Here is a 27,081-nt window from a genome sequence, read left to right as displayed (position 1 = left end):
TGTGTACAATAAATATTTGTATTTAGATTTTCCTAGACATTTGATTCTAATGCTTCTAGTGACCGGTTATTCCTTGAAACAAGTATCCAGCATATCAAAAAATATATATATGATTGGTATTTTGGTATTTAATAATCACTGGGTCGATGCCACTGCTGGTGGACCTTTCACCGACCCAGCAGTCAAACCTGTCTAACCCCGAATTATATCGGATTCTGTTTATCATATTTATCAAAATTTGAAGTAGTACAAAACAATTCAAAATACCTAAAACACCGAGGCTTCATTCCTTATATTGCACATGGCCCAATATCTCTGATGACTTGAATCAGACGAAAAAGTATTACTGGATAGACACTAAATTCCAACCGTTACTTGGGATATCGTGAGATAATATCCCATTAATTACCCAGAGTGAAGTGTATAAGAGACTTTAAAATATTTTGAATAACTGACAAAAAGATGGATGAAATAAAATATATACCCAAAAGAGCTATTTTAAATGTTAGATGCAAACCAAGTGCCAGTTTCAAGGATTATTTTGGTGTTCCGTAGGACATTTAGGCATTACCTCGGGGTTTGAAGATTAGCGGAAAAATGAATCACACTTCGTCCAACGATATTTCAAGTGGATAGTCCTAGGTGTATCATGGTCGATTTGAGTTTACCATTATATCCAAATGTATATGATCCACGCTACAGCCAAAAATATCAGTACAAAAATGTATGTAATCCTATGGAGTCAATAATTAAAGGCCACATGGTAGAATCTCTCGGTGATGGATTTGGCTTATTATTTCGATATTTTCAGTTCCTGTATAAATAAATGTTTGGGTCTAGATCTTCCTATATATTTGATTCTAATGCTATTAACGAGAGGTTACTCTTTGCAACACGCGTACAGCATATCGAAATTTGCAATACTAGTATATATGATTGGTATTCTTTGTATTTAGTATCAGTGGTGTTATGGTGTTATCGGAAGAGTTTATTTTTGTTTTATGTGTTTCCGTTCAGGACTATAAGCAGGCACATACTAAATTTATAAAGGTTAGTACATTTTTCTTTCTTAAACCATATAATTTTGAATGAAACGTCATGAAAATAAGCGTTACTGTCTAAAGTACGAAAATAGCAGCTTTTTTTTATTAAAGGTGGACTTATAGTACCATTATACAAACGGAATGGTAAACCAAAAAACTGAGCCGATTAGCTACAGACCGGTTAGTCTCCTTCCTTGTATGTTAAAAGTTTTTGAACATATAAATAAGTCAAGGCTACTAAACCATGTCTTAGACTCCAAAGTTTTCCCAAACAAACAACAGCAAGGATTTCAAGGATACCTAGGTTGTGTTTATGCATCTTTTAACCTTCATGAAACGATTTATCATAATATAGAACGTTTAAGTAATGTATTTGTAGCTTTTTTAGATAGCCGCAAGGCCTTTGAAAGGGTTAATGATTAAGTTACATGAATTAGGTGTAACAGGTCGTATTTGGAGATTAATTGATGATATCGATACTAAAAGCGCTCTAGTAGTCAACCAGAACATATCAAACTATTTTTTGGTAACTGAAGGTGTCCGGCAAGGAGGTGTCTTGTCCGGTTTACTGCACATGGTGTTCATAAATGGGTTCATATGTAATATTGAAAATGCAAATAGAAATACGGGTGTTTATAATGTTTCGTGTTGTGTTCCTTCATTGGCAGATGATATTGCGTGTATTAGCACAACTCCAGCTGAACCGCAAAAAAGATGCTTGATATTTGTTTTGATGACTCACATAAATTGCGTTTTGGTTTTAATGCAGAAAAATCGTGTATTTTACAGTTTCCACCTACGTTTAGAGAACTGAATATTAAATATTCATGGCGTATTGGTGAGGAGCTAATTCCGACTAGTAACAGTTATGACTCTTGGAATCAATATCAACTCGAAGTTGAAATTAATTGGAAGAATTACGTCCACGTTCACCTGCAGAAAAATACGGAATTCCTTTTTTGCGTGGAATGGTGTCTCGTCTGAATCAACAAGCCCATCTGTTTTAACTAGACTTAATAAAACAGTTGTATTACCGACTGTTCTTTATGGCTGTGAAATGTGGACATGCTTGAAATCGATAGACTAGTCGACATTGCATAAATTCCAACATTTTATAGTGAAACATATTTTGGGACTGAAAACGTTATCTCGAACAGACGTTTGTCAAGGTTTATTGGGACTGTTCCCTACTGATGCTTACACCGATAAGAAGAAACTGTTATTTCTGCATAAACTGTGTGAAGTGAAAGTGTGCTATCTGTCGAAGAATATATTAATGATAAGACTTTTTCGTTTATGATAGACAACAGGCATAAACATTATTGATTCATTCCAAATATTGTTAATATTCTTGGTAAATATGGTCTACTTGGATACATCTTAGACTACATCTAGATGGTGACTTTCCTTCAAAACCTGTATGGAAATCTGTAGTTAATAGTGCAATTGATGAGAAACAACCATCAGATTGGAGCAATCGTATAAACAATGATAGTGACTTTTCGAGATTTCGAAACCTTCACCATAGTATTCAATTAGCCCTTTTCTGGAAGAATTCAAAAACGTTCACGGAAATTAAGAGATCTTATTTTATTACAAAACTTTGGGCAGAAATTCCGCATTCATCTTGCGATGTATGTACTTACTGTAACATACCGTTCCAAGATATTTATATCCATGCATGCTTGAATTGTTCGTCGACTTGGCTTGTACCAGATGTCTGGTGGGATATTGTAATTGACAATTATCCTCTGCAGTTGTTCATAGAACTTGACAATTATGATGATGAGACGAAATATCAAATTTGGCTCGGAGGGTACCAAATACAATCCTGGATATTGACGAGCTGATAAACTTTACCAAACTGTGCCACGTGGACGTTGTTCATTGTACTCGCCAATATTCTAGAGCGACAAGATGAGTTAATACACGCTAAGATAGTATAGAAGGTATACATGTCTTTGAAATCATGATGTGACTTGTGTGTATATGTGTATATTGTTACAAATTGGTAACCCCCTCATGCATTTATTTCGATTACGATTGTCATATTAGTCATGGAAAGTGATATTACCTTAATTTTGACTTGATTAGTAATATTTATCGATCTATTTCGGTCTGTTTACATTGAGATTTACAAGTCGTAACGCTTAATTTTACGTGCTGTTGAAATGATACGGTTAGTTGATGTCATTTATGATTATGGTTCCTTATAAAGTATCCTTACCAGATGTTGAGATCATTATATGTATGATTTGTATTATTTTTATTAGCAAATATTGCATTTTCCTTTCTGGAGAAAACACAACTTGCAATCGCCGTTCGTGTTTACATTTTACCGGTACATTGTACGTGTTTGTAAGAAGTATTCTGATTGGTTAGTGGTGATGTCATCAGCATATAAAAAAAGGCCTACTTTCGGCTGCAAGCAGATTCTGAATCTCAATAGCTGATTGAGCAGTCACTTCCGAAGCCAAAAACAGAACCATACCAATCTTGACTTAGTATCACTATGAGTGATAACCACCAGAGAAAATCTGAGATAGACATGGTATGATACCTACTCACATATGCAAATTAGCCATATGCTTGGATGAGTCATCCTCCTTTGGGGTTTCCCCTGTTAGCCGTCATCTTGGTTGAAATTATATACCGTCGGGAGAATTTGATTCAAAGTTCCAAATAAACTTCTAGTAGATGAATACTCACCAGATTACCTTCTTTGAGTTGTATAAAACCTTCTGTAGGCTTATATTATTTTAGAAACCAACATCAGGTACTGATAGGATATTAGGACCAAATTGGGTTTTAGATGAATAGGCTACTGATTTTGTCGTGTTATTGTTGTATTGAAAAGAAGATTATTTATTCATATAAAGGTTATGAACCTATCCTGACTTTGTGTTGAATCAACCAAATACTAAATCAAAGGGATCTATGCAAATGAATGTTTCGGTTTGGCCTTTTTTTTTAATCAATACAAATAAGCCACTCGGACTGAAAGGCGCCTAAACCGTTACAATATATATGGTTTATACCATGCTATCCATACTAATGTTGTTCATTGTACAAGTAATATAATGTTGTCAGTTATTCCTTTATTATAAAATTGTTCATTGAATCTCTGTAAAGAGGAAATAAAGATATGAATGAACTCTTAAGCGATTTGGAAATGACATGGAACGTTACTAGACTATACTATTTAGTATGAAAGATGGTGGACAACAGGCGCTTGCGCCTTCAAATGGTCAGGGCTAATGTATCACGAGACACAGGAGCCTTGGTCTCGTGCCACCAAACTTGAAAAATAACAAAAGTCTGAGAAAATTTTTCACTGTTCGTGACGTCACCAATTTTCAAGACTTTCACTGGTTAAGAATACTCTCCGACGCCGTTTAACTTTTTGAAGCCGGGACCAGGTATTATATGGACGCGACACTAGTACTTCAATGAGGCATTCATGTTCCCAATAACTCCTCTTTTGTTTTCGATAACCCTTGTTTCTATTTGGTATGTTTATCTTGTTAAAGTATTGATATTTAATTCAGTGAAGAAATAAACAACACAAGTTTCATTGGGAAGCAATTTAATCAGACAAAAGATTATGATCAATAATAAATATAATACGTGACTAGGTTCTTACTACAAAACTAACGAACCACTATACCATGATCTAATTAATATGCCTATAAAACGTATACAGGATGAAGTGCATTAAATAAAACAAAATTTAACCAAATGAAAATACGGAGAAAACATGAATAATGTCGATCTCTGCTTGGTACAATAGCTTAAACCAGCATATACAGCATAAACTGCGAAACTAATGTTATTGCTCTACATTAAATGAATATTCTTTTCCTTTATTTTAAAACTTACTCGTTCGTATTTTGATAAATAAGAATTGGAGATAGCTATCAAATTGTTGTGAATACAGGGTCCGGTTCCATAAAACATCTCAAATTGAGATTTTCTTCCAATCCTTCCTCGAGACTTGAAAATGAAGATTTGAGGAAAAACACTGGGCTTAAAGAAATTCTAAAGATGAGACGTTTTTCAATGAAACCCAGGCCAATTCTTATAAATACTGTAATCCAGACATCATCTCAGCCGATATATTGAATTTTAGTGTATACAATTCGAAAGGCTTGTATATCAGACATAAGGAAATAAACTTCCCTTTACATTTTTATCTATTTCACTTGTCTATCACAGATATAAAAGCTAAAAAAAAAAAAAAACAAAAACAAAAACAAAAACAAAACAAAAAACAATGTATATATTATGGTACATGGAAAAAATAAAAAATAAAGAAATATGAAAATTGGACGGCTTGATTACAAGAGAAAAATGGAAAGTATACAAACTTTACAAATGTAAAATACAGGAGTAAAGTTCACAATAGATCGATACATTGTTCATCATGTAAGTAAAAAATTATAGAACTAACCAATGCTTAAAAATTAACACAAAAGCATGTTGAAAATGCATTACAAATTAAAAATGATGAGACAAAGCATTTATATTTGTTTTAAATACAGAATACATAAATGCAGAAAAATAAAATGCTGGGTACTTCTAACAATATGTTGTTGTTATGTTTAAGTACAAATAAAATAACTGCAGTCAATTTTAACAGTGATAGCATTTCTTCACATGAAAAAACAGAAACTGATGAAACTAGCTTATAATAATAAATCACCTTATTCAATACCAAAACAATCGAATTCTTGTTAACTGTGACAAAAATCATATCTAGAAACACTGCACTGTGAGCAAGCTTACAAAAAGAATATCCCCTTTTCAGGTGGACTTAAATCATTCCTTAAGGTAGACCATTTTCTCTTGCATCGATTACCTTCATTTATGCACATTAAACGCAATTCATAGCGTTCCTACATAATTTCATGGAAGTCCATAAGCGGTCTTTTATTAAGAGGAGTTGCACTTACCAGGTTGAAACAGTGTAGTATCTCTTTAACGGGCATTGAATAATATGAAGACTTCATTCCCTTCCAAATCTAATCAAAATCCAATGAGCAGTTGAAGAGGATATATACTGGATGATATTCGAAGTTATAGTAATTACATTTGTCATTCAAACCTAAGTTAAACAACACAAAATAGAAAAAATATATATATATATATAGCAGGAAGTAACTTTTCTTTATAGATAAATAGAAAAAACTGTAACGAGCGGTAAATACCACACATCAGAGCGAAAAGAACTGGTGAATGGCTGTTTAAGATTTTCTAAACATCACACTTTTACAATAAACAAAACCGCAAATTGCTATCATGATTCTTAAAAGACGGTTTCTTTTGCACGGTAACACGGACATCTAAAATATCAGTTGTATTGTATTTGACACAAATGTGTACAATGTCATATAACATTTTCATTGTAGTCAAACGTTGAGTATTCTAAGTGTGAAGTATAGGATGGAAGACTAAGACTCCCTACATTGTATAGTTTGTCAGCCTGTGTATGGTCCATTATATTGGTCAATGTTCCTCCAGGTAGGCGCATGTTCATATAGTCCCACAATACTTTGTAACAAAACCGGTACTGTTCCTGGAAATACAAGTAAGTGTACAAAAGTAATGGGAATGATATACACAAAATGGAATTTCATTCATGTTTCCAGAATGTTTATGTCTTATGTATTTTTGCTCATTGTAAACCCATTTCGATTTTCGTTTATATATTTAGCTCATTTACACGGTCTCCTTACTCAAAAAAAAAAGAAAAAAAAGTATTCAAATCTTGAGAACATTATACTTGATATCACATATGTTATAGAAATAATAATAAACAGCATGAATGTTAATGGCTATAGTGCAAATAACTTCTGAATGGAATATACTAAAAAGAAAACTGATTCGTATTAATTTTTCTACTCATAAACATGTAATTGTGGACAAGTTCAGCCTCAATAGTACTTCAATACCATGAAAAAAAAAGATTTCGTGCATACACATGTATATGTAGTTCTCGTCTCAAACTTCAACGGAAATAATGCTTGTTGCATGTTTAAATGTATAAATTGTCATTATTGGTAAGGAGACGGATTAATAAAAGCTTAGTACTTGTTTCCGAATCCTGTTTGTCAAACTTTGTTTGATCTGTTTTATACATATATTTGATATTTATTAATAAAATATGTTTAAACTAACGGAAAGAATAGGTGGGACAATGATATTCGAGTTCCAAGGAAGCATCATGATCCAGAGAGAGGATCCAGAAATTTAAAAAAAGCGGGTACAATGATGAAATTTATAAAACATGGAGTTCAACCATGAAATTTAATAAAAGCGGGGGAAGGTGGGGCTAACACTTGAACGGCCTTTCCCCTAATCCTCCATTAGTAACTTTGAATTAAAATGTTTGGTGCGGTCCTCCGAGCTGTACACCTCAGGCCACTGTAACGTCTTTCCCCCCAACAATGGCATCAAGATCTGTGTTTTTAAGAGGCGATAACATATAGGGCAGATTAAAATTGGATTTGACTAACCCTCTTGTCGCATAAAATTGGATAGAATAAGGTGCATCGTTACTGTTGTCGTTTCGTTGACAATGTAATGAATTTCCAAAACATTTACAATGTCATGATTTTATTTTCAGTCAGCCAATTACAGCGGCACCTGACATCTGTCTGTTAAACCTTAACGAACAAATTCCTAATGAATAAGTGAGCTACTTATTGTTTCAGTTATCGATATCTAATTGAGTCGAAAAACTAGGTTATAATATATTATGTACAGTCATGCACTAGGTCAATTTTCATTATTGATGAAACATTCTTTTTGCTCATTTACTCTATGTTATATAATTAAATGATACTTGCAGAACGTTTACAGAAGTTATTGCTTTTTTTCAATAATCTGGCAGTCAATCACAACACACCTACATCAAAAGTTTGTGTTGAAGTGTATAAAAGTTTTACTTGAAAATATACAATAAAAGTCATATTTCAAAGAAACCCACAGCCAAATATGGTTTCCACAAACTACACTACTCACATCATCAACACGTGTATTTTACACAATTTGGTGTTTTGCTTTGACGACTTGAGCTCAAGTTATTAAAACACCGAACTGTGTAAAATGCACGTAGTGGTGAAATAAATAACAGATTTATAATAAAAATACTCGTACAATTTCGGACTTACATTTAAAAAGAACTTACCACGAGGTCAACTATTTGTGTTCTTCTCTTTTTGATGCGTTTTACTGTATGGTACACATCCACATCCCCGTCATCTAACATGGCGTCACAAATGTTGCACATGGCAACAAAAAGCCCGCTATGTGTAGCACCATCCTTACAGTGAACCAGAACAGGACTCTTGCCGTCACATGACACAGTCTGCCAATCACGAACAATGTCAACAAGGTCCAGGATCATTGATTTTGATTTTGGTACGAAATCAGTATCATTCCAAGCATTGAACTGGAACTGACGAACTTCACGGGCTTGCATTTTCGGATGAAGCATATTATGTATTTTGAATTGACGAATGGTAATATTGTCTTGTTGATAAACAGCAACGCTGTCAATGAAAAACGGTTCAAATTGTTTCATCTTTTTTTCTTCTGGCCAATATTCTGCACATGTGTCATCTTCGTGCTTATAACTTTCCATCATGACTATGGTATGTATATCGTAATCGTAAACAAGTTTCCAGAAGTCTATGACAGTTGTATGTAATGGCGTTTGAGTAACGATAAAATGATCCTTCCGACGATGACTATCAAGAAGAAGAGCATTAATATAGTCAGTCCGACCGACGCCACCTGGAGTTCTTAGTGTTGCCCGGTATTTATCAGTTGGGATAACGTCTGTGAATCTATTCTTTTCAAGGTTTGTCTTTGCGAGAGCTGCAGAACAGTTTGCAGAATGGAGCTTGCGAGTGAACCTACATAAGCAGTCGAATTGATCACGTAAGTAAGAGTGTTTTGTGTTGGGATTTTTCATTGTTAGTAAGTGATATTTTTCTTTTAAGTCTAATCCTGCTCTTGTCCTTCCTGCATGCTTTGCTTCAAATATTGCATCATAAATGAAGATGTACTGCTTTACCGTTCGCACCATTTGAATACGGTCTTTTCGCATGCGTCTGACTAATGCTGAAACACTGATACGACCTTCTCGGTCGTATTGTTCCAAAAGACTATCAATAGCAATATAAGCACCAGTTCTCCCTACTCCTGTGCCACAATGCACCAATAATGGTGACGCCGGAGTATCACTGTTGTATTCTCTAACTTTTACCCGCATGTCCAAGAGAGGTATAGGGTCATCTAAAACACCATGATCAGGCCATGAACAAAAATCAAATATATGAACAACTTTAGTAGTGCTGTATGTGGTGTTTGACTTGAATTTTATACTCCATATGACGTAAGAAGCAAACTCTTGAGTATCGATGAGCTCTAATAGAAAGTTTCCATAGGTAACCTTCCCAGTACCTACGTCTGGCCAGTACTTTGTACATTTGACGATATTGTCCTCCATTATGTTGGTAATCATTACTATGACCGACACGTTTGTCTGATGAATCATCCTCCAGAAATCTAGCACTGTTTCTTCATCAAAAGGACTCTGTGCAGCTATGTAGGCGTGCGACTTGTGATACCCATTTATGAAGTTTGCGTTTATATAATTGTCATTGGAATTATCATCCGGTCGCAGAATAACCCGCGAATGATCATAAGGCAATAGGTGTGGAAAGCGGTTCTTCCTATGGTTTGCTGGTTTGAGAGCGGCATTCCAAGAAGCAACCCGTCCATGAGGAAGATCATGAAACTCCTGTTGAAAGGTTATTGGAGGATTTAGTTTGGATTCAACAATACCATTCATATCAAAATTAGATCCGTCTGGAGGAATGAGATCTCGTCCAACTACAATGTATCGACTTTCTCTATGGGAATATATAGTATTCCAGTATCTATGTGGATCGTAGTCATCCACATGACTGTAAAGGTCATGACTGGCCTTCTCGTCAAATTGAGGAGTGTATGTTGTGTAGCTTTTTCTTCGTTGAATCCACAACCAAATAATTATTCCAATTATGGCGATCAAAATCAAGATTATAACCACGACAACGACTACTATAACAGCCGTGTAGTCCGTTTCTGTGGTAACGATAGGCGCTGGTTTCGGAGTACCTATTGGCGTTGACGTTTCCACCATTTTAGTATAACTTGTTTTGGTCAACCCTAATAAGGTACTTTCTATCTGTAAGTAGATGTCATATTGACGCCCTGAGCTTAGTTGTTTGTTTTGAAAACCGTTATAAACTTTGCCATCTCCGATGATGAAATATATTGCCGTGTTCACTTCCTTCTGAAGGAGCTTTGCTCTTACCTCCCCAGGAGGTGTTCCCACCGTACGCTTTCGTTTTCTAGAGGTCGGTGTTACATCGTTGACATAAATAAAATATGCTGTTAAAGGTCCAGTAGACAGAATAATGGGATTTATCGTAATACCAATAGTAGTAGCTGTTGAATTGACCTTGACTGGTGGCGGAGGCTCGGATGGTATTGCCTGTTCAGTATAGTTAAAAAGATACTCAGAGCTACCATAACCTCTCCCTGTCTTCGCTGACAAGTTTAGTTGATATCTTCGTCCTGGATTAAGTGAGCAAATAGAACTAGACCTTGTGGCTCCTGGTACTATAACGGCCTCCCCGGGGGCGGTTTCCGTAGTATCTAAATATGTTACCTGACAAAAATGAAAAAAAAGATTTACGTATCATTCTGTCTTAGAATCAGGCAATGGGTGGCTAATTATTTCTACATTTTATTTTTCTTTTTTTTGCCTCAAAAATATTCAATACATCTAGGCCATGAACTGGAAAGCTATTTAAATTAATCCTGAAGCATCAGTTTTGTTTGTTGGGGTTTCAATATTTCAGCAATATCCAGGCGACAAACATGAAATGGATGATAAAATGAACATGAAATGATGATGAAATGAAAAATGGAATGGGACACAAGGATAATGCGGGTCGCAATATTTTTGATTGTCGCTTGAAATAAGGAAGGGTGGGTAGGGTCGGGCAATTTAGCCTCCTGTGGCGGAGCCCTATGGTTCCTACTCCTGGAGAATACCACAGTAAGGATCTTTAACGTGCGAGGAACGTGACATCTTTCCAAACATGATGCACCACTATGGTTTGCGGTCAGGTTTTCTGTATTAAAGCCTGACAACCCCAGCATGTAACACGCCAGGGGTACCCCATTCCACCACCTGGGGCACATAACCCAGTTGCTCTGTGGGCAGAGCGCCCTAGCCCCCGGCTAGGGTTCTGAGCACTATTTAAACGCCTTTTATGACAAGCTTAGCGCTGTGGCAGGCCTATTCTTTTGACACCGGACCTGCATGGGTCCTGAAGCATCAGTGACATAAATATTTTTGACTACTTATAAAGGAAAGAAACTTTGGAAGGAAATTTTTCCCATAAATTTTCGATAATGCATTTCAGCTTAACTGAGCACTATTTAATCGCCTTTTACGACAAGCTTAGCGCTGCTGCAGGCCTATTCTTTTGACACCGAACCTGCACGGGCCCTGAAGCATCAGTGACATAAATATTTTTGACTGCTTATAAAGGAAAGAAACTTTGGAAGGAAATTTTTCCCATGAATTTTCGATAATGCATTAGCTTAACTTGACCTATCAATATCTTAAAAAGACAAATTTACAAACACTGTGATGGTTATTTCTGGAGAATATGAGGTACAAATACTTGGATTATGAAATAAAATTTTTGCGTTTTTTCTTCATTTGCCACACCTCACACACATTTTGCCTGATTCTTGAAATAGAAGTACTTAACATTAGATTCCATTCAACCTGCAAAAATTAGTATGATAGTTGAGTCATTGCGTGAAGTGAGCTGCGCATACGGGAAACAGACATCGTATCTCACGATAGGTCGAAAAGTAAGATATAAGTCACAACGTAGTAAATTCCCGGTATTTGGTTAAGTTCTTTGATATTCGTTTTCATTGTTACATATATCCATTGTATTAGATTTTAGATGGTTTCATTTATCGTAATGTACGGTGTCTTCGCAGCTCACTTCATCCAACAACGCAACAGTCAAACTGAATTTTTACAGGCTGTATTGGGTTTCGGAAATTACAAAAAAAAAAAAACCGGTTTGAACTTTAGCTCTTCTGTAGATCTTATTTCTTTGTAAAGTTGCGTTAACTGTAATATTTAAATTGGTATAACTCTATACGTGTAAGTGTACATACTTTATCACTGTTATTTCGCTTTGAATAAAAATCGAAATAGTATCCTTAATATTTTGTTTCGTATTACGTCGGTTTTATTTGATATGTAATAAGTATTTGCGATTTTTTTTAATTTTTGATAATGAATAACAAGAAACAACAGTCTTTAAAATAAAACGAAAAAAAAACTTCTTTAAAGAAAAAAAACAGAACTGTCAACAAAACTTAGAAACAATTCAGCTTTGAATTATGAATGATGCTGTGACTTTAATCTTAGAAGAACATATCAACAATATTCATACATACACAAAAAATATTACACACAAATGATCCTTCCCGTGTGACAGGAATGAAAGAGAAATTCTGATAAATTGGGGTTGTCTACCTAAATATACACAAATAAACGTTTAACTTTCATTGATTTGTTCTTCTGTAGTTCATAGTCAATTTAAAACTGAACAACCTACTCACTTCATCATTTAAAGCTGCATTTATCTGTATACAAATATAATGTACGATTCTTTATAAGGATTTTAATATCCTTGGTTGAGCAATTTCTTTTTTTCATGAGGAGAATGAATATCGATTTTAATAAAACTGATCACTGTAAATGGTCAAGTTAATAAAAGGCCTTATAATTACTTTGACAGCTGAGGTTTTTTATCTATTAATATAAAATCATTACAACACAACCAGCGTCCATGTGGAAGATAAGTGACAAATAACAGACATCTCACTTTGTATTCGGTAATAACACCATTTTTAACAGTCGGTGGCTTCCACGATACAGAAAGACATGTCTCGTTCCTTCCTATCAGAGCTAGAGATGTTGGTGGGCCTGGGTAATCTTCTAAAGTCTGGGTTGTCTTAGAGTCGCTGAAATCGCCATACCCAGCTCCTGTTTTTGCTCGAACCTTCAATGAAGAAGGAAACATTTAATCTATCATGTATAATGCTTTTATATATCGATTACATTTGATATTTTGGGTATTATTAAATTAAAAATAATATAGTTCATTTCTAATTTGCCTGTTGAAAAGCGTTTTCAAAGTATTTAGTGATATTTATAAATTATTAGGCATCAAATGTGTCTGTGTAAATGCTTGCTTATCGCAATAATTTACCTTGATGAAATACGACGTTGCTGGACTTAGATCAGACAAAACTGTAGGAGATGATGTTGCTGGTTTCTGAAGTGAATCAGAAAAGTCGGCATTCACACTGTAGGCAACATCATAAGTGCTGATAATGCCATTAGGGGGATTGGGAGGCAGGAAATTCACAGTTGCTGACCTTATGTTAGGAACAATGCTGGTGATACTTGGGGCTTCAGGTACTGTTAAATGTAAAGTAAAAGATTATTATTTAAAAAAAACAAATTCAAAACACCACTTCACTGTGTAGCAAATGGTCCTTAATTTAATTACTATCTGTTTGGGGTAATATCACAGCCAAAAAGTTCAATGATTAGTATGTCATCAAAGTAGAAATAGTTACATAGAAATAAGACCATAAACGTTTTCATCGAATTAATTATTTACATTGACGGTTTTCAAAAGATACTTTATAAACAAAATATACCGTTTTACATTCTTAATATACACTAAAAGTAGGTAACAAATATCTTGAACCGTAAATTGCACTTTAAGTGTCTAGACTAATCAAAATTACTCATGCATTTGTTTAAAAGAACTGAACATTTAAGTATGTAAACAACAAAATCGATTCAAAGTACAATCCATAATAATTCCGAAAAAGTTCAACTCCTGAGGCTACCTTTTTGCAGCAGGGCGAATCCAAGGATTTGATACGAGGGTTCCACGCTTTTATTTGCTCATCCTTGCCACTTTTTGTCATGAAATGAGCATTTTCCAATACAGAGTCCAACCCCTGAACCCGCCATTTACTAACAGCCTTATGTCCTAAAATCTGTCGTAAGTGGCAAAGAATGATAGGGGATCTTATGATCTGCAGCCGTTCGTAAAATGGTTCCCCGAAACTCAAATAGTATACACAAAACAACTAAATAGCTTGTATATACCATTAATGTACTCTTACGTATAAATAATTGATCAGGTGGGGCCATTTTCAGTCCATTGAAGAAATCGTTGTGCAAACAGGCAGACATATTTCAAATGAAAGACGCCCAACGGAATATGTGATGCAATTTTTCGTAATTTCTAAGGTAAAGACACACGTTGCATTTCTCTTATTTGCAAAAACAGATGAATAAACACTCTAAAAGTACCATAGGTGAAAAAAAGCTAAAATTTGGAAAGGTACAAAATATTTTTTTTTTCATTGAAGAATTCTTGTCATAGTCAAAGAATTTCAACCTTGTAAGTTTGAAAGTTCTTCATAACTGACATAAAATTATTTTTAAAGGTAAGGTAGCATTTAAACGACAAAGCGTTTTGGCAAATCTTACTATATATCATACATTACAAACACATAAGTAAAACTTTTTTCATGGAAAGCTTAGATTGATTTCAGACTATTCAATGGTTAAAAGCCAAAATTACACACCTCCTTCTCCAGTAAAAAACTGCCGTGCTTGGGATAAAGGCCCAGCTCCTTTGGTGTTTATGTAGGCAATTCTAACTGTATATTGAGTATACACACGTAACCCAGTTATCTGAATGAATTTTACATCGGAAGAAAAGTTTTGAATAACGCCGGACACAGTGACGTCATATCGTACAAACTTTCCACCTCTCATTTCGCAGATAGGGTCAACCCATTTGATGGTAAAAGAACTGGACGTCTTAGCTATTTCTGTAACATTTGTTACTGTTCCAGTTGGCTCTGAAGCAAAATAATTATAAAATATATTTATATTGATAGATGTCAGCAATATTTGACCTTAATTCTGAATTAACCACTTACCTGATTCGTATGATTGCATCAGAATGTCAAGTTAAACTAGTACATACTAAATCTGTATGATACAAGCCAAGTAGACTGCGTAAAACAAGTGTGTATTTAAAAGGGTTTGTTTTTGTTTCCAATTTAAATTTCAGATAAAGAGGCCACAACCAAAATCACAATTTTGTAATGTTTGGTAAACACAACAATAAATCATAGACAAAAATACATTAAAAAGCATTATCATTTGCCATTTTTTGTCTGTTTGAAAGATGGTTATCCATATGTAGTAACAAAGTGGTTAAAAAAGGAGAAATTAATTCCATTTGAATTTTTCAATTATACGATTACAAGAAATGTCAAATACAGATTAATTACAAATTGTACTGAGTCAATAACTTGAATTTGTAAAGATCTTCTACAGAAACTTTGAAAGTAACTAAATTCTTCTTCATATTATAAGAAGAGACTAAGTCAATGTAAAAATAAAACAAACATGCAGAACAAACAATTAAAAAATAACTATGAAACAATAAAACCAAGAAAATTGAAATACTAACGTGTCTCTGGAGTCGTTATTTTAGACTCTACTCGTTTATGTTCTTCTGATATATTTTGTTGTTGAGTATTAACAACTAAGCGGATAATGTATGTTCTCCAAGGTTCTAGGGTTGACAGAACAATGGAACCGTCAGTATTGCTTAAAGGTGGTCTGCAAAAAAATTAAATGTAGAAGTCGACAAAATTACCAGGATTTCTTCATTCATGCCAAATGTATATCATCTCGCTTAGATGTATATTTGAAATATATAGTTTAGTGAAGATGTAATAATAATAGTAATAATAATAATAATAATAATGAATAAAGTTACCAGGTATTTAGTCGTTTTTTATATTGTACCAGGGAGTAAAGTCCGTGATTGTACAAATAGTTTCCTTGTTATACCTGGTCACATGACGTGGCGAGGTATTCTTTGATACCCTCTGAAACGTTGCGCGTCCGTCTGTCTGTCTGTCCCCAAATGTTTCCAGGTGATGCCTTGAGAACGGATCGTTGAACTGTTTTGAAACTTTGTCCAGTTGTTTAATTTAGTACCATAAAACACAAGTGAAGTTCGATTTTCAGCAGAATCAAATGTGTAGTTTTTTAGTTAGGCTATTTTGAACATTTTGCCACCCCCTTCTTTCACCATTATGTGGAGGGGCATCACTTAATGTTCCGTTAATGCCATATTTTATTCACTGGAAACATGTAGATGTAGATGTGTATGATTGCGCAAGACTAATTAATGGCTTTTTCTTTTTAAAGAACCAGCGAACACTACCTATTCGTGTTATAATTAACAGCTTACCGAGTTTGAAATTGTGGGTTCAATTCTACTTTACAATCACCATAAGCAGTTATAGCATACGATAAGAGAAGATTGTCCACCACATTATTATAGTTCGGATCAATGGTCCAATTCACTTGTATCTGGTTATTTACCACTGTCAACTTAAATCCAGTGAATAAAGAACCTAAAACAAAAATTCAGTAAATAAAGAGCCTGAAACAGAAGTGGCAGCTAATAACACAATGTCTGTTTTTTTGGAAGCTTCCAGTTTGAGATGACATAGCGTCAATGGAATTTTGTAGAATACCGTTTTTTTCACCTATTTATTGCCAATAACTTCTATCAAAATCATGTTAATTACAAAAAATACTGTTACCAATCTATATTTCAAATTTCGATATGCTATACACAAGTTTCATTGAATAACCTCTATACAAGAAGTACTCAGTACCAAAATTATTGAAGTAGGAAGCCAAATCTACAACCGAGAGGTTCTAACATGTGCAAAGCAAGGAATGAAGCAGTCTCGGTGTTATAGGGATTTTGAAATTTGTGACATTTCAAATTTCGATATATATGATGAATAAAATTTAGGGTCAGACAATTCTGACTACTGAGTTTGTGAATACCGACGAGTATCTTTGGTCCACCAGCAGTGAAATACCCTTTCATTTCATACAAAGTGAAAAATAACCAAACATATGTCTGACGTTGATTGATATTAAAGTGGGTTAAATATAACTTACAAAAAGGTAGGCCTTATATAAAAGTAGGTACGTCTCTACTGTTCCCAAAGTGAACTTTAAACAAATATATACTTTTATTGAACAAAAACTTACCCTACCGGTGCACCTGGTCCATGCTCCCAGTTTTTACTGGAGTTCGAGTTGCTCATTTACTTTTGTTACTTTGTATGTATGATTTTAGTTACTTTATGTTCTTTGTTGTGTATGTCTGTTTTCCATGTCTGGTCTTTGTCCCTGGATTACATTCTTTTGATTACCGCTATAACCTTGGTTCCCTTGATTACTCTTTCATCTAAACATATAACTGATACAGTCATGTAGAAGGTTCAAGAAGCAGATTACGGTGGGGTTTTTCACTTTTGCTCTGTTAATTGATGATGGAAAGTGGTTAAACTTTCAGGGCAGGATAATCAGGGAACATCTTGAGCACTTGTTACGTTGATTTATATTTAATCAGAAGGACTTGTTAGTATAGTATGTGTCGTTGCCTGTTAAGCAATTCCTTAAACTTTCATAAAAGTCCACAACCTCACAATTTATTGATTGCTAATGAAATAATTATCAGGTAACGCCACACACATAAAAATAAGTTCTGCAGGTTAACTCAGATTAGCGTAACATGGGATTTCAACTTTATACAGATATGTGCCAATATTTTATTTACAACTCCTTCTAATCCACTTGGTTTTATCAAAGTACCTTTAGAGAGTAATACTCACTTTTATTACAGTTTTCAAACTAACTATTCTCACTCAACAATCTACTGTTAAATTAGCCAGACACTGCTTTGCATATAATTGGGATGTCAATATAAATCATGATTGCATGATTTAACATAAATAATGAAAAACTGACTTTGTTTTTAGTAGTGATACCTTCGGGTGGTTTGAACGGTGTCGTCGTGGATTCTGGATTAGGTGTTGTGGTTGGTGGAGCTGTTAGAAAAAAAAATAACTCCTATGGTAATTAAGTTAATTGCAAATAAATGAAAATTACATGTTTTCCGAAACTATATTTGAATATGTTGATGTTAAAAACTGAAATAATTTTGAAGTCTGAATAAAATCATAATTCATTATATCTGTTCACTATTGTATTTGTGTTGCTTATTTGTTCTTCTTAATTTGTTTGTTTAATAATGGAATAATCACATAAGACTTTCTGTTTGCAGAAAAAGAACAGTACACAAACTATAAATATTACAATATCATATCTACCAGGGCATTCAGTGGTATAAAATTCTGACACAAAACCCATAGAGTATTCCTCCATGAGCTTGTCACCATCCTGCGCACGAACATCAACTCTGAATCTGTACTCGCCAGCCGGGTCAAGGTTAGTAAAGTTATATAGATACTTTGGTTTTGTAGGAATGTGAGAAACATTTAAAATTAGATTCCATCCGTTTGTGGAGTTCAGCTTTTCCCGCCAAAGACTGAAAAAAAAACAAGTTTAAGATAGTCGTGAACATAATCACAAAATAAGCTGATCCTATAGGACCAATAAAAGGCTGAAGTCATATTTTCAGCCAAAAAAATATGCACGTATTTAGCTTTTATATATCTGTCAGCTAGTATATATTATAACACATTATTATATAAGTGTATGGCTCATAATGTTTTGGTCTACTATAAAGTCTATCCTGTGTTATACCGGTATATGGAACTCTCAGCATGTTTCTAATTTACACAACTGGTATGGTAGGTCTAAAGGCCTTATTCACTGTATTTACATGTGTTTTCTTTCAGTCATTAAATACATTTGCTATTTTATTCACTGCTGTGCTTGCAAGGTATCCCGTCTATATTTCATTGAAGAAAAAATCTTGATGGTATGGTGTTGTGCTCATTTACACATGGGCTTAGTCTTTATATTCGATTATAATATACCGAGCGTAAGCGAGGTATAAAATATGAAAAAAAAATCAACACGTGCGTAAATGAGTACAACACCATATCTTGCACAACTTGTTTCTATTCTAATATGGTATAAACGACTATCACCAAGGGCTAGTAACATCGATTATATGATGTATATTAGAATAGTTTATGTCATTTTTATACTGAAACTAATAAAATCTGATAAATCTTACAGATAAAGAGCTATAGGGCCATCACCAATATCATCATCTTTTATCCATCCATTCCAGCCGACCGATATATTACCACACTTGTTGTTGGTTATCGTCGGAGGCTCCACCAGCTTTGGCAAGTCTAAAATCAGAAACCGGTAAATTCGAGAAGGTTCAGACCCGATCTTTACTGTTTGTCCATTATCATTAAAGCTCCGAACAGTGTCTGATGTTCGAAATTCACTCTAGATAGAGGGGAAACGAACATTTGCCGTTGCATGGTGCTCAACATTATTATCACTTATCATTTTTTTATAAGTCGGTTCAAATGGTGAGATTGTAAAATTATCTGTATCCTTCTAATATACATACATGGCATATATTCGTATATCAGTCTAATGCACACAAAAGTACAATAACACAGAAAAGGATTAAGCAATATAAACAGGGAAAATCAAGAGACAATGAAAATTCTCAGGTATACGGAAAATAATGCACTATCTTTTGGATATATAAACTAGAAGTGATTTGTAAAATCAAACGAGGATTTTTTAAAGTACCAAAAAATTAGTCTCATGTCATAACCCCTTTCATTAATTTAACTTAATATTATTCTGGCGATGACTTTGAATGATTTAAAGTGTGCCTTGTGGGGAACCCCTAATTAGTTTCCCTCGACTACTAGGGGAGATTGTCACAGGATCACATGAGGATGAAACGTTATAAAATGTAAATATTCTTAAAAAAGTGTGCCTTACGTATTTGACATGCTGGTCCACCATATTCTGGATGACATTGTCCTGAATTACACTGACCATTTATTGGACTGCATGTATCATTGACAGGACAATTACATTCAATTTTGCAATTAATACCGAAAAAATTCGGTTCACATGCTGCAAATAAAACACAGAACGTCAACACAATAAAAATGTAGCTTTTATAAATAACATTTTTCTTCTATTATCTATTAAAGGAAAACTATGCCAAATTCAGACATTCATGATAATTTTGAGTTTTCAGCACTAAAATTATACTTCTTTTATACAATTATTTTCATGGATTGAAATCTTCCTATATGTTTGATTCTAATGAAACAGTTGAGAGATAACTCCTTGAAACACGTGTACAGCATATCAAAATCTGCAATATATATGATTGGTATTTTTTGTTTTTGATATAAGTATGGGAAAATAAATTGACAAATGTGTTTTTTAATATTTATGTGGAGGGACAGATTTTAATTATCATTCTCATAAAATGATTCAGTGACGTTTCGGCCTCTGCATTGTACATGTGCTTTGTCATTTTCTGGGATTTGACAATTAAAGAATATAAACATATACCTTATACCTCTCGTTCCTCAAACAACAGATGGTAAAAATACCTGTTTGACACTGAGGTGGATTTTTCCATCCCCATGCACACTGCCAGCTCTCACAAAGCCCAGTCTCTCTATTACAATCGTTTGGTCCGTTAAGACAGTGACAGTCGTTTTCACAGTTCACGCCAAATGTGTTGTCTGGACAGGCTGTTAAATATGAAATAGATTCTTCAAGTAGTTATGAACATTCTTTTTATGAGAAAAAAAATCTTCTGACATTTTCAATTATATTGATTGTTTCCACTATTCATTGCCGACAACCAGCCGCGGATCCAAGGACTGGCGTACCGGGCGTACGCCCCATCCCCTAAATCGGTAAGAAAAAAAAATTCACCACAAGTTTCACCCCATAATATTTTTGCCTTGCTTTGCACGGCATTTAATTCAATTTACGCCCCCCTCCCAAACTCAAATCCTGGATCCGCCCCTGACAATAACAAAGAAAACACAATAATTGTAGTAAACTATGTCGGTATATCTTCACGTGATTTAGTATTATTGATTATTTTCAATTTTTTTTTCAATATTAACAATATACATTCCTTTCAAGATATCCATACTAAATTATGTATTTCTCGATCATTGATTGAATTGTATGACTATTATGTAATGAAAATCGACACTTACGTCTACAGGCGCCACCAATGTTCTGGTAAGCGATTTTACATTTCTTACAGTTTTCATTGCCTGCGCCAGTACACCCGTCACATGAAATGTCACATGCTGTAACGACAAAATTTGAACTAAACGTTTAAAACATGCATGCATGGTAACAGAAGAAAATGTTGATACTATTGACTATGTAACTTATTTATTTTATATTAATGTAAATAATTAAGAAAAATTATAAACATTCCTTATTATTTATTATTTAATGTAATTAATAATTGGTTCGTTATCAAAGACTAAGTGTAATTTTGTCTAGTATTATTTGAATCGCAGAGTTCGAACCGATCGCCATTAATGACGTCACAATACCACTGCAAGCTATACAAAATACACAAAAAGAACCAACCAATCAGAAAGCTTATTCTAAATCTAATCAAAATAATAATTCATTGAAAACAATAGAAACACTAAGAGGAAAGACTAAACAGGGCATCCTCTGTATTCTTAGTCTACACAGCAATTATCATAGAAGTCTACTTTAACTGTCTTGTACTGCTTCAGTTTATCTAAATGAATATGGACAATTTGTTTGGCTTTTGTGCGTAGAAAAAAAAGATTTGCAAGAAAGAAGAAGGGGGAAACTTTATCCTATTTGAAAAATAATTGTTGTATAAATACAGTCATGATAACGACACTGGAACAATAGTGTTGTTTGTGGTGTGGAATACATGTATGTATACATTTTTAATTATACTATAGTGCTGATCATTTCCTCCTGATTAAGAGACTAAACTATGACTACAGCATGCCTCTTATCAATAACATATAATTATAACACAAACTAGTAGTTTTAATAGTTTTAATTGTTATGGTCCGTGTGTAGTTATCAAACCTACCTCTACATATCTTGTTGTACATGTAGTAATCAGCTGAGCACGTAATACATCTTTCTGGACCTCCGCCGGTACAGTTGTAGCAAGCTGCGTTACAATCTGTTCAACAAGAATGCTCTTATCAATGAAGGCTTTGATACAACATAAAAATATTATCTATGCAGTTTGGAGGTATTATTTCAAGGTCGTCATTGATAATACTTAATTTTTGATTGCAATTCTTCTATCTGTAAGATATTTTTCTGTACACTGTATTTTACTTCTTTTAAAGAATCTTTATTGTTTCTGTATTTATTTTGATAAAACAACACAAAACCAACTTAATTTGATTTATACATTCATGGCTGAAGTATGTCTGGAGGTTAAATACTCACTGACGCAAACTGGCTGAAATGTTGATGTATTTCCACAGTATTGAGTTTGTAAACATGGTGGATTAATGCATATCTGTGCTGCTACAAAACAATGGACATGTTAAATCCGGAGTTCTTATGATCCAGTGATGTAGAATTTATATTTAAAAAGAGATGTCAAACCACGGGAACTTGTAATCTAACCAATAAATATTGTATGAAGCTCTAAATACGGGTATACTATGAGAAACCAGTTGGGGTATTTTCTCTCGTAGACTTCAAGCTCTTGTGCATGGTCAAACTGACAGTTTATTTGCGAAAAACTAGTCAGATGTGATAACAGTAAATTTATATAACCATAAATTATATTAAAGACGTAACAATACAAAATGCAAAATCATGTTGGTTAACATACAGATCAGGAGCGGATACGGGATTTCAGGTTAGAGGAGGGTGGGGCGTAAATAGAATTAAAGAAAATTTTGCGGGTAAAATTTATGAAAAATCAAGATTTTATGCAAAAAAAGGTTTTTTTTTCAGTTCTAGGGCGGGGGGGGCGTACGTCCGGCACACCCGTCCTTGGATTCGCGCCTGCAGACAATTGTATGGTCAAGTTGAGATACTTAATGTATTTAGTTCTTTACATTTACACCGGTGGCGTTTAAAGGTTCTTTTACAAAGTCAAAGATCAACGAATCCTACGAAACATCATTACGTTAATGTGCCATGTGCACGTCATTGCCTTTTATCTTGACATTTGCACGGAAACCTAGTTTTACTGAGACATTCTATGACATATTTTCATTAATCCTGTTGGACGTGTTTTTATTTATACTTTTGTCTGAGTAAACGAGGTGAGCTTCTCAGAAGCTTACAGAAAAGCGAGTACTCTTTCGAGCTTAATACAGCTTGTTGTCTTCTCTCCTATTTGATAAAGTGTTTGTATTCTGTATCGATTTTAAGAGTTAAATCCGAATTCAACAGATTTTTACAGTTCGTTTTATTGTATTTTCCCACCATTGTCCCAGGTTAGGGGAGGGTAGTATTTTTCTACCATTGTCCCAGGTTAGGGGAGGGTCGTATTTTTCACCATTGTACAAGGCTAGGAAAGGGTTGACCTGTAGAAGTTTGGTTATTTATTGCTTGACTATTGGTGGGTGACGGTCTCGTTAGCAGTCACACCACATCTCCTATTTTTATATTAACAAATACGCATGCAAACTCCAGTGTCACCACCCACCCCTAAAGCAGATATTGTCAAGAAAAGAACAGTTTGCCACGAACACATAACTCCAATCTTCTTAATAGTATTGATTTGCTGTCGTTCTAATGAAACTAAGTGGCTGAGCACCTATAAATCATGATAAATGGCAACATTTTCTAAATGTTTATAACGCATGGCGTGTGGGACGTCAGACGGTGTGTACTGTGGGGAACTACAACTTAATTACACAGCATACAGGGGCGGATCCAGACACTTTGAAAATGAGGGGTGCCAGCCGGGTTTCCTTAGAAAAAGGGGTGCTAGGATATAATTTACCTTTTTTGTAAATTTTACACATGAAAATGACAAATTTTCCAATAAAGAAGGGGTGCCAACCCCCTGCATCTCACATTGGGTCCGCCACTGGCATAATCTGGTCATACGCAACTTTAACTTAAATATGATTTATTTCATACAAAGTTTCATTAAGTCTGATTACAACAAACCATGCAATCTGATAATTTAGCATGTTTCAAACCTTACCACAGACAACATCGATTTCTGTTTAGCGTAATATAAAACTGTGAAAATGCTTTCGTCTGTGTTTAGCCTTTGTGACGATGAATTATTGATATATCTGTGATCAGAGTGATTATCAATGCTCGTATAAGATAATTGCCTCTGACACCAACCAGTGAGAATTATATCTCTTATATGGTATCCACGAGAATTTATGAATATTGGCTGTTGAACATCGACTGACGGACCACACTGGCAAATGATCTATATATGTAGTCCTGTAATTCTGATCATGACCGTTTAAATAAAAGACTTTACTGGTAATTCTATTCTAAATCTCGGTAAACAGCTCACCATTTTCGTTTTCCCATTTGCTATACTTTTGCTGATAAGAAGATTTTGTTCAAAGCAGTTCATATGTTATGTGGGAGTAAAATGTAGCATAAATATTTTTATAGTTGTCATTTCTTAAAACTTAACAATCGTGAGAGTTGTATTTACTTTCTGATTCTGGACTCTGTATAGTGTTTGTCTTCCATAAAACACGTAATGTGGAAAGTATTTACCAAGAATGAAAGCGAATTTACTCTATGCCTTTATTAGACTGTTTATAAACATACGTTGGCGCATTCCCAAACCTTTCCTTAATGTGTATTTTAATGACCGTGCATGATAATGCAAGTTTTTGATATATTTACCCTCTGATAATTTAGATACTGTATTAGCTACGCAGTGTATGTAAAATATTCAAAACTGCAGAAAGGATAGTTGATGTAATTTTACATAGATTTAAATTGAATCGAATTGAATAAGCTTATCTTAAAAAGGCTTAAGAAAACGAATGAACAGTCGTAAACATATTTGTGATTTACAAAAGCAGGAATAAAACGGAGAATATTTTCAGGTTCTGACATCTCCACAATTATTAAATTGAAGTTAAGACATTTCTATTTCTGTACTTACATGCAAGATTTAAACGCCACAGGAAAACAATTAAAGAACATCCAAGTAACGAAATCATCGTCTATCATCACTCTATCATCTGAAAAAGGATAAAAAAGAGATCAGATTAGCGAGATAATATGGTACCATAGGGACAAACAAATTATAACCTGAAAATCTGTAACAAAAGTAACAAAATTAAAAACATAAGAATAGTCTTATAATGCCCAGACTGTTCAACTTAAAAATAAAAAAAAAAAAACGTCAGAACATTTTCTGAAGTAGTTAAGAAAATACCCTGGATTGGTGAAATATATCTACCAACTTTTCATAATTAAAAGCCTGTTTTTCACTTAATGTGATGAAGAAAATCACACAATTCAAAAACAAAAGTATTAATTATACAATAATGTAAATGCAGTAAAGTGGTACCTTTTTGTGTACATCAAGTATTAATTATACAATAATGTAAATGCAGTAAAGTGGTACCTTTTTGTGTACATTCATGCAAATATGAAGTTAATCCAGGATTTAATTTGTTAATAGCATTGGTGGACTGAAGTTACATATATTGATGGTATAATTCAATTCGATTAAGTAACAATTCCTTCATCTTTTAAGCATTCTGCCCTGTTGTTCATTTCAAATTCAAATCAAAACTAAAATTCTATTTTTCAAAAATCTTAAATAATTTCTAAAATTCTATTTTTCAAAAATCTTAAATGATTTCCAAAATTGTACTGTAACAGGAATACTTTTCATTTTGTTGTATTCTTCATAGAATGATGGCATTGACCTTGAAAGTTACACAATATTAATTGGTATATATACATATCTCTATAATGTTACAGGTTAAATACTCTCGAACAATGTTCTTATTATGGTGGATTATGATATAAACCATGACGCGTACAATTATTTCTATAATGGATTGTTTGAAATAAATATCTCATTGATTTAAAAAAAAAAAATGCACAGTGTATACAACACAATCTTATAGTATCCTATATAAAGTATCCTCTATTTGTGTATTATCATTAAAAATCTTCAAAAGACATCTCTAATCCACCTTTCAACATTTATTCGGAATCGCATAATTACACAACTTTATTAACTACTATAAAGTAGAAGAAATTTTTTTATCAAAGAAAGTTTAATGCATGAAGAGGAGCTTTTCGGTTGTAGTGAAAGCGTTTCGAAGTTATCACAATTTTCCGTTTTTGTACGTTTATGGTTCTTGAAAACAGTAATACTTGGTATACTACTAAAATATAAATAAACTTTGAAGTGTTTTTTTTTCTCTTGAAACTAGCCAGAAGAACTGTACGACGGTTCAAATTTGATAATTATTAGAAGTACAAGTACTATCATGCTTGTTTACCACTCACTAAGCTAACGAATGCGTGAATAAGTTTGAATAAGGAATAATAATTATTTGAAAATACACCATCCAAGACTGTTAGAAACTACATTTTGTAGATCTGTAGACATTATTAAAAACTGTTTTTAAATTTCAAACATAAATACATAATATTGTTCAGATCAGTTCAACATGCTATTTTTTTCAAATTCATTAATACATTTATTGATCGATTTTAATCCATACAACAGTATTTACCTGTAAACAAAGCTTGCATCAACAAGTTGGCATTAACTCGGATAACCTAAAGCTAATAATTTGCACAATATTGGAAAAAAGAAATGTTTCACATTAGATCCATTTGCTAGATTTTTTTATCACAACACGAATTTATGATGACATATTCATTCTAAAATGCTGAACGCCAAAGTCACCTGTATTCATCACTGGGCGCAGCCATGTTTTAAATCCCCGCCCTTTTGTTTACATCCGACGTCATGGCAACTTGACGCTT

At 33.9% G+C, this 27,081-nt stretch overlaps 1 protein-coding gene across 3 annotated transcripts; it reads right to left on the bottom strand.

The window, feature by feature from the left end:
• Positions 1 to 4,612: 4,612 nt before the first annotated feature.
• On the bottom strand, positions 4,613 to 27,039 carry LOC148611214 (receptor-type tyrosine-protein phosphatase kappa-like). 3 transcript variants are annotated; one of them, XM_088591511.1, is made up of 18 exons: positions 26,826 to 27,039; positions 25,229 to 25,307; positions 22,564 to 22,644; positions 22,193 to 22,288; positions 21,315 to 21,410; positions 20,691 to 20,834; positions 20,062 to 20,199; positions 19,325 to 19,445; positions 18,450 to 18,667; positions 18,108 to 18,167; positions 16,505 to 16,670; positions 15,713 to 15,864; positions 14,814 to 15,092; positions 13,412 to 13,623; positions 13,025 to 13,201; positions 12,759 to 12,782; positions 8,233 to 10,767; positions 4,613 to 6,618 (listed from the first exon to the last, which is right to left on the bottom strand). In XM_088591511.1, exons 2-18 carry the CDS (start codon positions 25,284 to 25,286, stop codon positions 6,430 to 6,432), a joined length of 4,746 nt encoding a protein of 1,581 aa, XP_088447637.1. In that variant the 5' UTR covers positions 25,287 to 25,307; positions 26,826 to 27,039; the 3' UTR covers positions 4,613 to 6,429. The 3 variants fall into 3 exon arrangements, with proteins under 3 accessions (XP_088447637.1, XP_088447639.1, XP_088447638.1); XM_088591513.1 differs by lacking the exon at positions 14,814 to 15,092; XM_088591512.1 differs by lacking the exon at positions 12,759 to 12,782 and having other exon boundaries at positions 26,826 to 27,038.
• Positions 27,040 to 27,081: the final 42 nt, after the last annotated feature.

Source organism: Perna viridis, chromosome 7 (genome assembly GCF_037379345.1).
Source record: "Perna viridis isolate PV_CMFRI_1.1 ecotype Kerala chromosome 7, ASM3737934v1, whole genome shotgun sequence".
NCBI lineage: Eukaryota > Metazoa > Mollusca > Bivalvia > Mytilida > Mytilidae > Perna > Perna viridis.
This window is presented reverse-complemented; position numbering and strand designations above follow the sequence as displayed.

What these genes read in the sequence shown, in the direction of transcription:
- LOC148611214 (XM_088591511.1), bottom strand. Translation starts at nt 25,286, where the DNA reads ATGATTTCGTTACTTGGATGTTCTTTAATTGTTTTCCTGTGGCGTTTA. An exon ending in TTATACCACTGAATGCCCTG is followed by an intron (nt 18,168 to 18,449) that starts GTAGATATGATA and finishes TTTTTCTAACAG; the next exon opens with CTCCACCAACCACAACACCT. An exon ending in ATGCAGCTTTAAATGATGAA is followed by an intron (nt 10,768 to 12,758) that starts GTGAGTAGGTTG and finishes CATTTTTGTCAG; the next exon opens with GTAACATATTTAGATACTAC.